A 12,656-nucleotide genomic window follows, 5' to 3' on the forward strand; every position below is an offset into this window, starting at 1 on the left:
AAAAAAAAAAAAAAAAAAAAAAAAAAAAAAAAAGAAGTGGTGTTACAACCAACAAAAGTGGTTACAACCTCAAAGGTGATTTTTTTCCTCAATTGATAAAGCGAGGAAATGCTCCCACAGTTCAGGCTTTTATTTCCCTGCTGAGCTTCCAGGCCAAATCTGACTTCTATCATGCATTTTTTGAAAAATTCACTATCTGGTTTTTCCCTCAAAAAAAAAAAAAAAAAAGAATTCAAGACGATTCTTGTCCTCTTACCTTAAAAAGATCTTGACTCGAAACCTAGTCTAATGTCCGTGTATTTCCTGCTTCTGTTTTCTCTGAATCTGGAATCCTTAGATGCCATATCTGTGCAGAGCCTCCCATCTCATCTTCTTTCTTTAGGATATCCATTCTTGACCTTTGTCAAGGTAAGGGCCCTTGTGACATCCAATGAAGGTTTCAGAAACTCTTTCTAGACACAAGTGCATATGTGGACATGTAGGTTTTGTTCTCTTTGAAATGAAACTGTGGTTAATGCACTGTGATTTGCACTGGTAAGATCCGGTAATACAAGAGATGCTGGAGTTGGCTTCCTCATGAGGCACAAGGCCTGGAGTATAAGCATCTGTGAGAATGTCCAGGGCAGTTCACTGGCAAAAAAAAAAAAAAAAAAAAAAGGTCAGGATCAGCTCTTTCATTGGCTAGCTAGGTGATTGGAGCAGCTAGGTGATTGGCTAGCTAGGTGAAAGGCAGCCCAAAATCTCTATAGAATGCAAAGCTGTCTTCCTGAGAAGAATTAAACCAGTCCAGCCATCTTGTTTTAGAACTTCAGTGGAATGACTTCTGAAAAGTCAGTCCCAACCACTGTCATTAGTGGTGTCATTTAGTTTGGCTGGTAGTTCTGGGGATGCAGCCCATGCCCTTGTCTGTACTAGGCAAGCACTGAACCACTGGGCCATGTCTTCAGCCCCCATGATTATTCTCAACCCTAGGAGCAAGCTGCTTTTCCTTTTTCCTGTGAATTTCCTATGCATGAGTTTCAAGGCTATTATATTATGCTGTTGTTTCTTCCCCACTGCATCGGAATAATGTGTGCTGAACCCAGGGGCTGCTTGCTCTTCTCTGTTAATGTTATTAACTGGTATTTCCTCCTCAATCATGACACGATCTAATAACACAATTAATTACTGATGTCAGAAATATGTGCATATTCAATTATATCCTTAAAAGATGGTCTGTTTTTAAAGCACTGCATATTTTTGATATAATATATATATTTCATATATATGAATGTTTTCCCTACATGTGTGTATATGTACCTTGTACATGCCTAGTTCCCACGAAGACTGTAGAGGACATTGTTAAATCCTCTGGAACTAGAGTTATAGATGGTTGTGAGCTATGTGGGTGCTGGGAACACAAATCAGGTCCTCTGTGAGAACAGCAAGTGCTATCAATTCCCAAGCTATCTCTCTAGTCCTGATTCTTACATCCTTACAGAACTTCACACCACTCAAGACCTTAGTTTCTCTACTTATAGCTTATTGGTTTATTAACAAATTATTTTGCTATTTGTGGACAAAATGATGCTCTCATGTAGTTTGATAGTACTTTATTGATAGGCATGAATGTTTATGCAGTTTTAGAATAAAATTGCTTTGTCGAAGCAAAAAGTATATTGTGAAAGAGTTTAGGATGGGCTCCCGGTAATGTTGGAGAGCTAGTGAATAGCATTACTAGTGTTTCAAAAGATAACCAATGAACACACCCTGGCAAGAGCTCAAGTGCTGCCGAGACACAACCACTTCCCAGGACACAGTAGGGGAGAAATGGAACCTGAAGTTACCATCTCCAAAACGGCCACCAGACCTCAAAAAAGATTGTTTTTTGATTCAAGAAGTGTTAAGAAAGCAAAATAACCCAGTTTGGTTTTGCTTGTTAATTTTAAAATTATATTAGTTGATTGGTTGTTCGGTTGTTTGGTTGGTTGTTTGGTTGGTTGGTTGGTTGGTTGTAGTGGGGTATGCATCTGTCATGTCACATACATTGAAATCAGAGGATAACTTGAGGAAGTTGATTCTCTTCTTCCACCACATGGATTCTAGAGATTGAGCTCCAGTCATCAGCCTTGGAGGCAAGCACCTTTACCCAATACTTTGCTAGTTGTTTTCTGAGCCACAGTAGAGAAAGTGTGCGTTCTCTGTTGATGATTTCTAAGTTTCATTGTCTACATCATCTGTAGCTACCAGTTTTGCTAGGGGGTCAGGAATGATGTGTTCAGAAAAGCATCAGTGCTAAAGTATGCAAGTGGTGGAACATCTCATCTTGCTGTATGCATGCACAAACATACACAACACAATTCTCTGTTTCAGCTTGAGAGGTTTTATTTTATATTTAAAGATATATAATGGTCCAAAGGTGAATTTCTCTTATACATACTATCTTAAAATTAGGAGAACTTGGTGTGGGGAAACAAAGAATGTTATTTAAGCAACAAAATTCAGTTAAAGTTCAAAAAGGTGTTGGTTGAAGGCTGATGTGAATTTCCCTGTAAAATAAAGTTGTCCTGAATTGCTAAAAGTCACTTTGGATCATGGCTGGCTATTTATCAATCATACTCGCTGGGAAGTAGAAGGTACTATTTGCCTTTATGAATGCTCTCAGATTTAAGAGCAATTTTCCTGTACCATTAAGTGATTTATTCATGTTTAGGTGAATTTCTCACTATTATCATTATTTTGTGGTTTGAAGGATAATGGGGAAAGCTTTTGCAGATGAGACGTTTGTTACTTCATTAGCAATGCTATTTCCGTGTGCAGTTTATCCAGTGTTCCAAATGCATTTGCAAGTGGGAGATATTCATTAAAGTAAGTTTCATTTTTTCAAGTAAGTTCTAGACTTCTAGGAACTTTCTTCTCTATGTAACTTGGATACGTTCGTACCATCAGTGTCACCAAGTTCATTGTACATCGTACTGTTTCTGACTCTATCTTCTAAGTGCGATAAACGAGGTTGGTGGAAGTTAACCAAATCCTGTTAGGTTCTACATGTCACATCTGTCTCAGGTCACATGGTCAGTGAAGCATGGGGATCTGATCTATACAACCTGGTTCCAGAGCCCATCACTTAAAGGGTATGGTCTGCGGTTTAAGTAGAGGTTCTGTTCTTATATTAAACTTTGGTCTCTTCAAAAGACTCCTACCAAATAAGAAGGTCAAATGGAAGTGAAACTACAAAATTCAGATCAATCCCTCTAATAACTCTTGATGTCATTTGAACACCATCAGTAAAGCTTGATAATTCTGTTGTTGAAAGCAGATGGACTTTGTGTTTGCTAATTCTTTTGGTCTTCTCAACAAAATTTTAATATGTCTTCCCAGAACGAAGTGTCCATGTTGAAAAATGAGGTGGCCCAGCTGAAGCAGTTGTTGTTAACACATAAAGATTGTCCAATAACAGCCATGCAGAAAGAATCACAAGGGTATTTAAGTAAGTAGCTTTTTCATTCTTTAAAAGAAAACTTATTGTGTCTCATTTTGCACTGAATTTTATTACAAGACAAAAATACAGCATAGGTTGCACACCCAGACAGATACTCAGGGAATACTGAGAGATTATAGATGCTTTTCCCATAGGGGGCCATCTTTCCTGACCTCTTTCTAAAACCATGCCCAGCAGTCCCTGATAATGTCTGGCCTTACTTTCCCTGGCAGCACATTACCAGATTTCATCTTTGTAGCCAGGAAGAAATGAGTCTGTGGGGGTCCAGTTACTAGAGGCCTGTTCATCCTCCTAAGGAACCTGCCAGCTGAGAGGCATCTCTAGGTGTATTACTTGCCTCTAGAGTCTCAGGAGATGCTGCATGTTGCCCATCAGGCTGCAAAGCTCCTGGGCTCCCCCTGTTTATCAGCAAGCAATGTGGGGCCCCCTCCTCCCCAGCTCCACTTCCTGCATTTGCAATGGCAGTAGACTAAACGCTAGATGAATAAGGTAAGGCGGGAGGAACAGTGAATCGTGGCTGAAGGTCAATTTGCTTTCAAATAATTTTTTTAGATTGAGCAACACAGATTCTCCCACCACATTTTTTTCCACATTTAATATACGAATGGCTATCTGAAAATATAAGATTGGGGAATTCACACACCAAGAATCAAATGCATTTCACAGGGTCATTTTACTGATGAGAAAGTGTGGCTTTTCCTGAAGTTATGAACCTGGGAGACTTAGCTTGGTGACCTCAGTTTAAAACAAAGCTTTGGGACTTACCTTTCAGAAGAAAATGTATGAAGCTTTCTTCTACACAAAGTTTAATGTCTAATAGCATTTCTATTGGTTCCTGAGGACCCCACCTCCAAGAAAGAGCTATATTTGTGTGTATGTCTGTGTTCTCTCCTAGGTCCAGAGAGCAGCCCTCCTGCGAGCCCCGTGCCAGCATGCTCTCAGCAGCAAGTCATCCAACATAACACCATCACCACATCCTCATCGGTCAGCGAGGTCGTGGGCAGCTCCACCCTCAGTCAGCTCACAACTCACAGAACAGACCTGAATCCTATTCTTTAAAAGGCATTGGTCAAACCTGGCCTTTGAGAAGAGCTGTAGCATGCCATACATCCTTTCTCAAAAGGGCATTTTTAGAATTATCTCAGACCTGGAAGACACCTCAGCCCTTCAAAGACTGGCTTTCATTTTTATAGTTATTATGGAAATGTTGTCTTTTATACTTAGTTATATAAGAAAAAAGGGAGATATGCAATGAATATCTATCAGCTTGGAAAGCACGTTGGTGCTTCTCTGCAATTTTCTGGTACCAGTTTCTTGTTTATAAACGGAACCTTTCCTGTATATAGCCATGGTTTCATTCTTACCAGCCCAACCCTTTGCCTGGAACAATGAATCTTGTTAAACTACAGCTTTTAGCCAAAATGAGGTATGCTTAGATGTCAAGCGAGATGGATCCACATAGTAACTGGGTGGGAAAGCTCATGATGTCATAACTCATGTTGAGTTTGTGCTCTAATGTCACCAGAATCTCAGATAAACACATGGGCCTTCCTGAATATTTTTTCTCTTGTTAGAAAAAAAAAAAAAAAGAAATTATGGTCCATCGATATCCCAAAAAAATCACCAAGCATCTCAGGCCCCCTCCTTCCTTTCTTGTCTACTTGCTCAGATGTCCAATATCCATCTCCATTTCCTTTTCCCCGACCCCTGTTCACTCTTTGTTTTGACTTTTCTCCTGTTTCCTTTTCTCCTCTTTAGCTTTGCATGTGAAGAAGAAAATAATGTCGAAAGAAGAGAAAAATCAAATCTTGAAACTGTGGACCTAGCCACAGTTTAACCCACAGCTGGAGCTCATTCAATTCTTGCCTTTCACAAAATAGCAACCAGGAGATGTTTAATGTGCCTGATTTAATGTTTTTAATAACCAGAGCAAATAAAAGGTGGTTTGGTTATAGGTGAAGCACTGTTGAATGCCAGCTGTGGAGACACTAGGGAAAGGGACTTTGTAAGCCCCAACTGTGAAAATTCAAATAAGGATGTGGGCTCTAACATCACACCCTCGAATTACAACTCGCTTCTATGGCCTGTCTATAATGTCAAAAAAAATCCATGCACTATATAATAGTTCAGAAGGGCTCTGTTCACTACACAGATTACATTGTTCAATCATCAGCTGCTAATAACCTAAAATTTATTATTATTATTTTTCTTAAGCCTATGGAACCAGCTCTGCTGTTCTGGTGGGCAAAAGCAAACTCACTCCTGGAGAGACAGAGATAAAGCAAGGCTAGCATTTCTAAGGGTCCTCGCAGCCTGCAGAACAGTCAGACTCTGGCTGCTGGCCGAGTCCCATGGAGGTGGCCAGGCTAGTGTGCTCATCTGAATAGTTCTGATTTATATTTTCAGCAATGTCCATGGACTTGCCCATTATGGAAAGCAGGTCAAATCCAAACCACAGTTGTGCCTCTTTGAAACAAGCCATTCTACTCTGCTGGTGTTTTAATATCGTGTTTCACAAATAATAGGGGCTAATGTTTCTCACTAGCAGTCTGGGCATATGCTAGTGTTTCATCTCTGCCCAAATAATTCACCTCCTAACCTATGTGTGTGTGTGCACATGGGTGTGTGTGCCTGAGTGTGTGTGTGTGTGCGTGTTTATGAACAGTATAGGTTTTAAAAGAACAGTATTTTACAAAAGCCGTCACTTTTATAAGAGTTCAGTAAAGGAAGGATGTACTTTTTCGCTCAGTATAGTTTTAAAAAATCTATTTTAGAGGGAAAAAAGAAAATATGAGGGCTCTGAAGCATGATTTTTATAACTAGTTTCAGTTTTATCTAATAATTTACTTTTAAAAAACCAATATTTATCAATTTTTTCCATGTATGCTGTGCTTTTGAGAGACAAGTTTGGCTGTTCAGTAAAGTGTAAGGATATATGACCTAAGAATCAAAAACAAATGAAAAAAATAAAAAGAGGAAAAAGGAAAATGAAAGGGGAAGAAAGAAGATGGAGCAAACAGAAATTTCTATTGTATTTTAGGAAAACGAATCCTTTTCAAGTATTTTAAATACTGAGTTAATATTGTTGTTATATTTTTTTTCTTAATTCCAGCAGTAACAAAATGGTTTAACCTAACTGGCTTGCTAAGAAATGTGTAAGTCTTAGATTTGAAAGAAGTTAACATTCATAGCTCTGGTTTGAAATCAAAGGTCATTTTCTGCAAAATTCCTTCCTTAGATCAAGTAGGTGCTCTGCTCCCTTAGAAAGAGAAGGGGACAAACTGGAGGGGTAGAGCTTGTAGCTTTTATCTGACAATTGCTTTGAGTAAACAGGACCTTTCCCTCCAGTCTGCATGTATAGCACTTGAAGAAATGAAAAAAAAAAATTTTTAATCCACTAGTAATACCATAATGACCAGGGAGTTACCGGCCACTAAAATGATGATTTTGAGTTTATGTCTCTCCCACCTCTCAACTGAAATACTTAGCTGTTCAAGGGACAGCCTTTGCAGTTAAGAACTTGCCTGGGTTTTCTTAATTCAGCGACTCGACAGCTTGACTGATGTGCATTATTTATAGCTCAATTATGTCTGTTTTTTATGCTAAGTAGGCAAGCCACCACACACAGCAAACCTTTCTCAACATATAATTAGAATAAACTGCCTTCTTGTTACGGGCAGGCCCTTTAGGTGTGTTTGTTTGCAGTATGGATAGAGTCAGTGAGGGTGCCAGCTTACTGTCAGTCGAGAAAAACTTCTGGGGGAAATCTAACTCCTGGTTTATCCCTAGTCAAGATTCCATAGAAAGGCCCATCCTTCACCAGATATCAGAGCCTGCCTGAAATGACCCTTGCACTGTCCGCCATACACCAGCAACTTTAGGAGAGCATCTTTTTAATCCCCTTGAGTTGTCTTCTCCCATCCAGTTACCAATGTCAGCCATTCAGACTCAGGAGTCAGTGGTAAGAGCCTTCAGAGTCCCCCATCCTGGGAGAGAAGGAGGGTTCTAGTAACACTGCCTCTCTTACTCCCGTGTGGCTCCATTATCACACGATCTGCTTCTGAAGTCCCTGCCAGGCTTGTGGGTGCTTCTCCAGTACCTCCCTGCCTCATATGCCGAGAGCTGGAAACTTAGTGCACATGCTCACTGAGAGAAAGGCATGGCACGCTAATGCTTCTTAGAGACACCTTTCTCAATCTAGGATGCTGGGATAGGTAGACTGAAAGTCCTAGCCCTGGATGAGTGTACTAATCTCAAAGCTAGATTAGAGTTAGCTCTGGTCTGCTGGTGCTGGTGACCCTAGTCATCTCTTGACCCACATGTCAATGTGTGCGAGTTGCCATATTAAAATGGCTTGTGGGTGACCGACAGTGTGTGTGCTATTGCAGTGTGTATCATAAGAATTGGGGTGACTTACTCAGCCAGTGCTCCTTGAAACTTATCTAATCAAATTAATAAAATGCAGTGTATATTCCAAGAGAGGTGTCAGTAGGGAATGGTCAGGTGACTGTCGCCTGCTAGTAAAGCAAATTATAGTGGCTTAGAGTTGGCCATTAAAATCATAAACCAGCTTCAAAAAACAAACAAACAAAAAACAAAAACAAAAAACCAACCCTTAGCTGGGCTTATTTTTAAGCACCAGTAACTGCTATAAAACTAGCCTTTCAGTTAGAATAGAATGTCCTTCCTTTTGAGCAAAACCATCTAAGAAAATATATATGTATGTATGTACAGTGCGAGTCAAGGACCAAAGCAACATTTGAACAGGAATCTATTAATTTAGAATGTATAAGATATTTATTAATAAATGTTATTTTAAACATTCCATTTGAACAGTATTCTTCTATAGGCTCTATGTGTCTTGAAAATGTTAGTCCATAATAACCTGCCCTAGTTAGGGTGCCATTTTCAGGGTCTTGGGTGGCTCTTCCTATCATTTGCTGGAAGCCCGAGCTTAGATCTTTGTGCATCTTTTGAGGCTTGTTTGCTACTCTGTGGGTTCTTAGTTAATCTACATTTTGAGCAAGTTTTTTAAAAAAGTGTATTTCTTCTTTTCTTTCTTTCCTTTTTTTCTTTCACGTAAGCGCTTTCATTTAGGAAGCAAATTCAACTAGAGGGCATCAGAGATGGGAACCAGAGCAGCTTCGCTTTTCTTTTATGCATCAAATGCCTTCCTCCCAGCTTCTCCTCGCTGCAGGCCCATCTCCAAGAACACCCTGCACCACTCAGCTCCCTCGAGCTGCCTGGCCCCTCCCAAACAGAATGAACTGTGTGCAGCAGCTTTAGGTTTTCAGGCTCCACCCCCACCCCCACCACCATCCCCAACGTCTCAGAAGGGAAGGGGAAGAGCCTTCCCAAGATAAACCCGTGCCTATGCGACAGCAGTGATTTAGAACCTCTCTTCTGCTTTTTAAAATAATTTATATTTTAAAGTTGCACTTTACCTCTTTGATCCCTCCCCACTTCTCTGCCTTGGTCTAACCTCTTTCTTGACCTTCAGCTTGCCTTGGCTCCACCCTTTACAACTGTTCTGTGAAGGCTCTCTGCTGCACCATTTCAAATGCCTTCCAGAAAATGTATGCCCAGTTTCTATGTGCACACTCATTGCTAGTTCTTACAGCCTTGTGAAGCTTGCTAAAGAATGCCAAGAAAAGCTAATACACGAAATGGTTTGTCCCCTTGATCTCTTTCTTTGTAGCATTGTTTTTTAAAAAAAAATGGTTATACCATGCAATGGATGTGAGGCAGCAGCTAAGCTATGCTTAACAGTTTTCTATCTCATCCTCCAAACCAAAGTGTCCTGAATAAGCCAGGAGACTTATCTTCTCGTGTGCCATGGAGCACACTTCACTGTTGTCCTAGCCATAGTCTTTGTAAGGCTGCTGAAGCAACAGTGGCCCTGTCCTCCCATTCCCAGGTCTCAAATATACAATGTTGCCTTGTAGCATGATTAAAGACAGCACCTCTGTTTTATAATTACAGTCTAAGAAAGGATCAGAGAACACAGGAGCAATAAACTTACAAGTAAACATCCAATACCAAAACACACATAGAGCTTTTAAAATCAGCCTAGTTCATCGTGTTGTGACAATAGAAATATGTCCGTGTGCTCAAAGTCTCTTGCTATTCCTTGTGGAATTTTTCAGTGATGTAATGCTTGTAGCCAAATTGCTTAAAGAGTGTTTATATATTTTTTCCTTATAAATCATCTATTTTTTGAAAAAGAAAAAAACCTATTTAACTGCAAACTGAAGATAGGGTAGAGCCAAATTGCCAGCATTGGTTCAAACATTAATACCATTAAGTGGCCCTCTGATGCCTTTCCAAGCTTATCATCAAGAAAGAATCAATAATCAATTGCTATATTTAAACCAAGTTAAAGAATCTAGCTCCTCAGAATATAGGACCTAGGAAGTTCTTCCTAAGCCATTTAAGGTTCTACCTTGGGGTTTATATTCTAGAACTTTACAGGAATTTTTTTAAACATAAAATCGTTTTGCCTCATGTTGGAGAATGTGGAACCTGAATAAATTAACTTTAAATACATCATTAAAATCTTTCACACAATCAGTGCGTTAGATTCTTGTTTGCTCCTTTATAGTGCCCACATTGCCTTTAGAGTATCAAAATTGCAAGAGAAAGTAGCAGTGCCCCAGGACAGGGAGTTAGGAGAAAGGACCCCGGGCAAGCAGCCTAGGCAGGAAGACCTGCCACCCCTTCCCTTTCAAGATCTCTGTTAATCTCATCTGCCTCAGGAGAGAAACTGCCTTTGAGGATTGTCTCCGAGTGAAAAATAACTAAATAAATAAGCTTGGGATGTCCTCCATGGAGAGTACACAACACTTGGGATCCTCTGAAAAGGCCCCCAAATAATGGCTCTATTCAAACACAATGTTGTGGGACAATTGGAATTGAAACATTGTCCAAAATATAACAGAAAAAAAAAAAGTTTAGCACTGTGTAAAGTAAGTGTTGACTGAAAAAGTCCCCCCACCCCACAAAAAAAAAAAAAGGTGCGTCACTTTAAGTTCTGGACTTGGGGTTGTTTGTCATTGTAAACAGCAAAGCCTTTGTGTTTGTGTGTCTGTCTGTAAACCAACCACCTTCCAATTGGAGGGAGAAAAAAAAACCTTGGGGGGTGCATATGTCATATGTGTAAATATTTGCTGCAGCATTTTAATGTGCTTAATTTTCTGTTTAGCTTTTTGTTGCATTGTGAACACATCTATTGTTACCAGTGGACAATGAGTTCATTAAGACTGTTCGACTAGGTCAGATTTTTACTTCTCTTTCTAGCAAGAAGAGACAAGATTTTGTGCATTTGTACAAATGTTAATGATATCACCGCAATTCCAATATAATAAAGCACTCAAACGCAAAGATTGCGTGTAACTTTTATCTGATGAAGTCTGGGCTTGTAGATCATGGCATTCATTCTTCACGGAGTCTCAGTACTTCCTGCTAAGCCAAGACTCATACCCCAGAGGTCCCTGTTGTGGAGGGACAGTCTGAGTGAGGGTTGCTCCCTCCCAGAGTGTCCCTGCATGCCTCCTGTTCCATCCAGTTTCTCAGCTGAGAACACTGTGTAGCAGATTCTTCCAGGCATGATGGGACCTGTACTTCACAGAAGATGGCGGAGCTTTGCAGACGTGAACACCAGACATCCTCAGTTCACGAGCCGGTTATCTTGAAGAACTAAGAAGCCACTGTTGGCCACAGGGAAGTTCTTCACTTGGTCTCTCCCTGGGTGTGGCAACAGCCCCTTGAAGTATTCTAGATGGCTCCCTCCTCCCCTCCTTCTTACCCATGGCTTTTACTCTTTTTAGTAACTTTTTAAATAATTCTCTTTCCTCTTACCTGGTCTCCCCATACTATAGGCCTATAGGAGACTGAACTGAAGAGGCTGCCAGAATTTTCCCATGAGCCTTTTGAAACCAATATTCCTGCAGTGCAGCCCCTCTAGGATCACTCCTACTCGAAGGCACTCTCAGGACAGGAACTGCTGACTTCTTCTCCACAGGAGGCAGAAGGAAGAACTTAGTCCACTTAAAAGTTTCCCTCTGTTCTCTTCTAGTGAGAAAGCTATTGGTTCATATTGCATTTCCATAACCCACTAGGATCCCATTTGCATTATCTTAAGTGGGGCATTGTTGTGTAAACCTGGTTTGTCAGCTTTGATTTTGATCTTCCTTTTAGACTAAATAGGTTTACCTAAAGAGGTGGAGCCCTGCCAGGAAGGCTCAAGTGATAAAAGAGTTTCGGACAAGGTGTGAAAGGTGTCACACAGGATCCGCACAGGATCCGCACAGGATCCAACCAAGTTACATATCAGTTCTCGTCAGAAGGCCACTGGGAAGGCAGGACTATATGGTTCCGTGTGTGTGTGTGGACATGTGTTCTCATTCTGCACCGTGTCTGGACCTCTTTCTATGTGAACCACTTTGTCTGCTCATCCAGTTAGTTCTATGACTCCAGCATTTCTGATGGCCTCACCCAGCAGCACGCTCACCGTCTTTCAACACAAACCCCCAAAGCGGCTCATGATGCTTGCATCTTTTAATCCCCGTTCCCTAGGAGAGAGAACCTGATTGCACAAACTGGATCAGTAGTTCTCCTTATCAGGCCTGTTTTGGAAAGCTGGGTGATGGGGGCTTGAACCTCTGACTTCTGGAGATGAAAAAGGATTTTCCAAAAGGGAATGCAAAGGAAAAAATGGTGACTTAGTGAAAGCCACCGATATATCTAGAAGTAACTTGTAGAAATCAAGTCTCACAACTGTAAAACACACCAAGAGGTTAAAGTTCAGAGAGAAGACTAGCACACCATCATGTGCACCAGGAGGTTAAAGTTCAGAGAGAAGACTAGCACACCATCGTGTGCACCAGGAGGTTAAAGTTCAGAGAGAAGACTAGCACACCATCATCTGCAAGGCAGATGTTAACAAATGTTTACCAAGTGAAGGCATGCATGAGTGAATGAAGGATGGGGCCTTGTTTTATTAAAAGCTTGAGACTGAAACAGAGCATTTAGTGAAGATTAAAGGCAAGGCTGGAGAGTTGGCTCAGCAGTTACGAGCACTTGTTTCTCTTGCAGAGGACCTGGGTTCAGTTCCCGCCACATACACCATGGATTGTATCTCTCAGTGACTCCAGCTCAGAGGGCACAAGGGAAGTAA

At 40.7% G+C, this 12,656-nt stretch overlaps 1 protein-coding gene across 4 annotated transcripts in view; it reads left to right on the forward strand.

The window, feature by feature from the left end:
* Creb5 (cAMP responsive element binding protein 5) overlaps nt 1–10,861 on the forward strand; it is a 403,859-nt gene extending 392,998 nt beyond the window's left edge. For all 4 annotated transcript variants that reach the window (XM_031381940.1, XM_031381941.1, XM_031381939.1 and 1 more), the window contains 2 exons: nt 3,361–3,469; nt 4,377–10,861. In XM_031381940.1, the coding sequence (XP_031237800.1) occupies nt 3,361–3,469; nt 4,377–4,540 (273 nt within the window). In that variant the 3' untranslated portion in view covers nt 4,541–10,861. The remainder of the gene's footprint in view (nt 1–3,360; nt 3,470–4,376) is intronic.
* The last annotated feature ends 1,795 nt before the right edge of the window (nt 10,862–12,656 follow it).

This window comes from Mastomys coucha, unplaced genomic scaffold (genome assembly GCF_008632895.1).
Source record: "Mastomys coucha isolate ucsf_1 unplaced genomic scaffold, UCSF_Mcou_1 pScaffold20, whole genome shotgun sequence".
Lineage (NCBI taxonomy): Eukaryota > Metazoa > Chordata > Mammalia > Rodentia > Muridae > Mastomys > Mastomys coucha.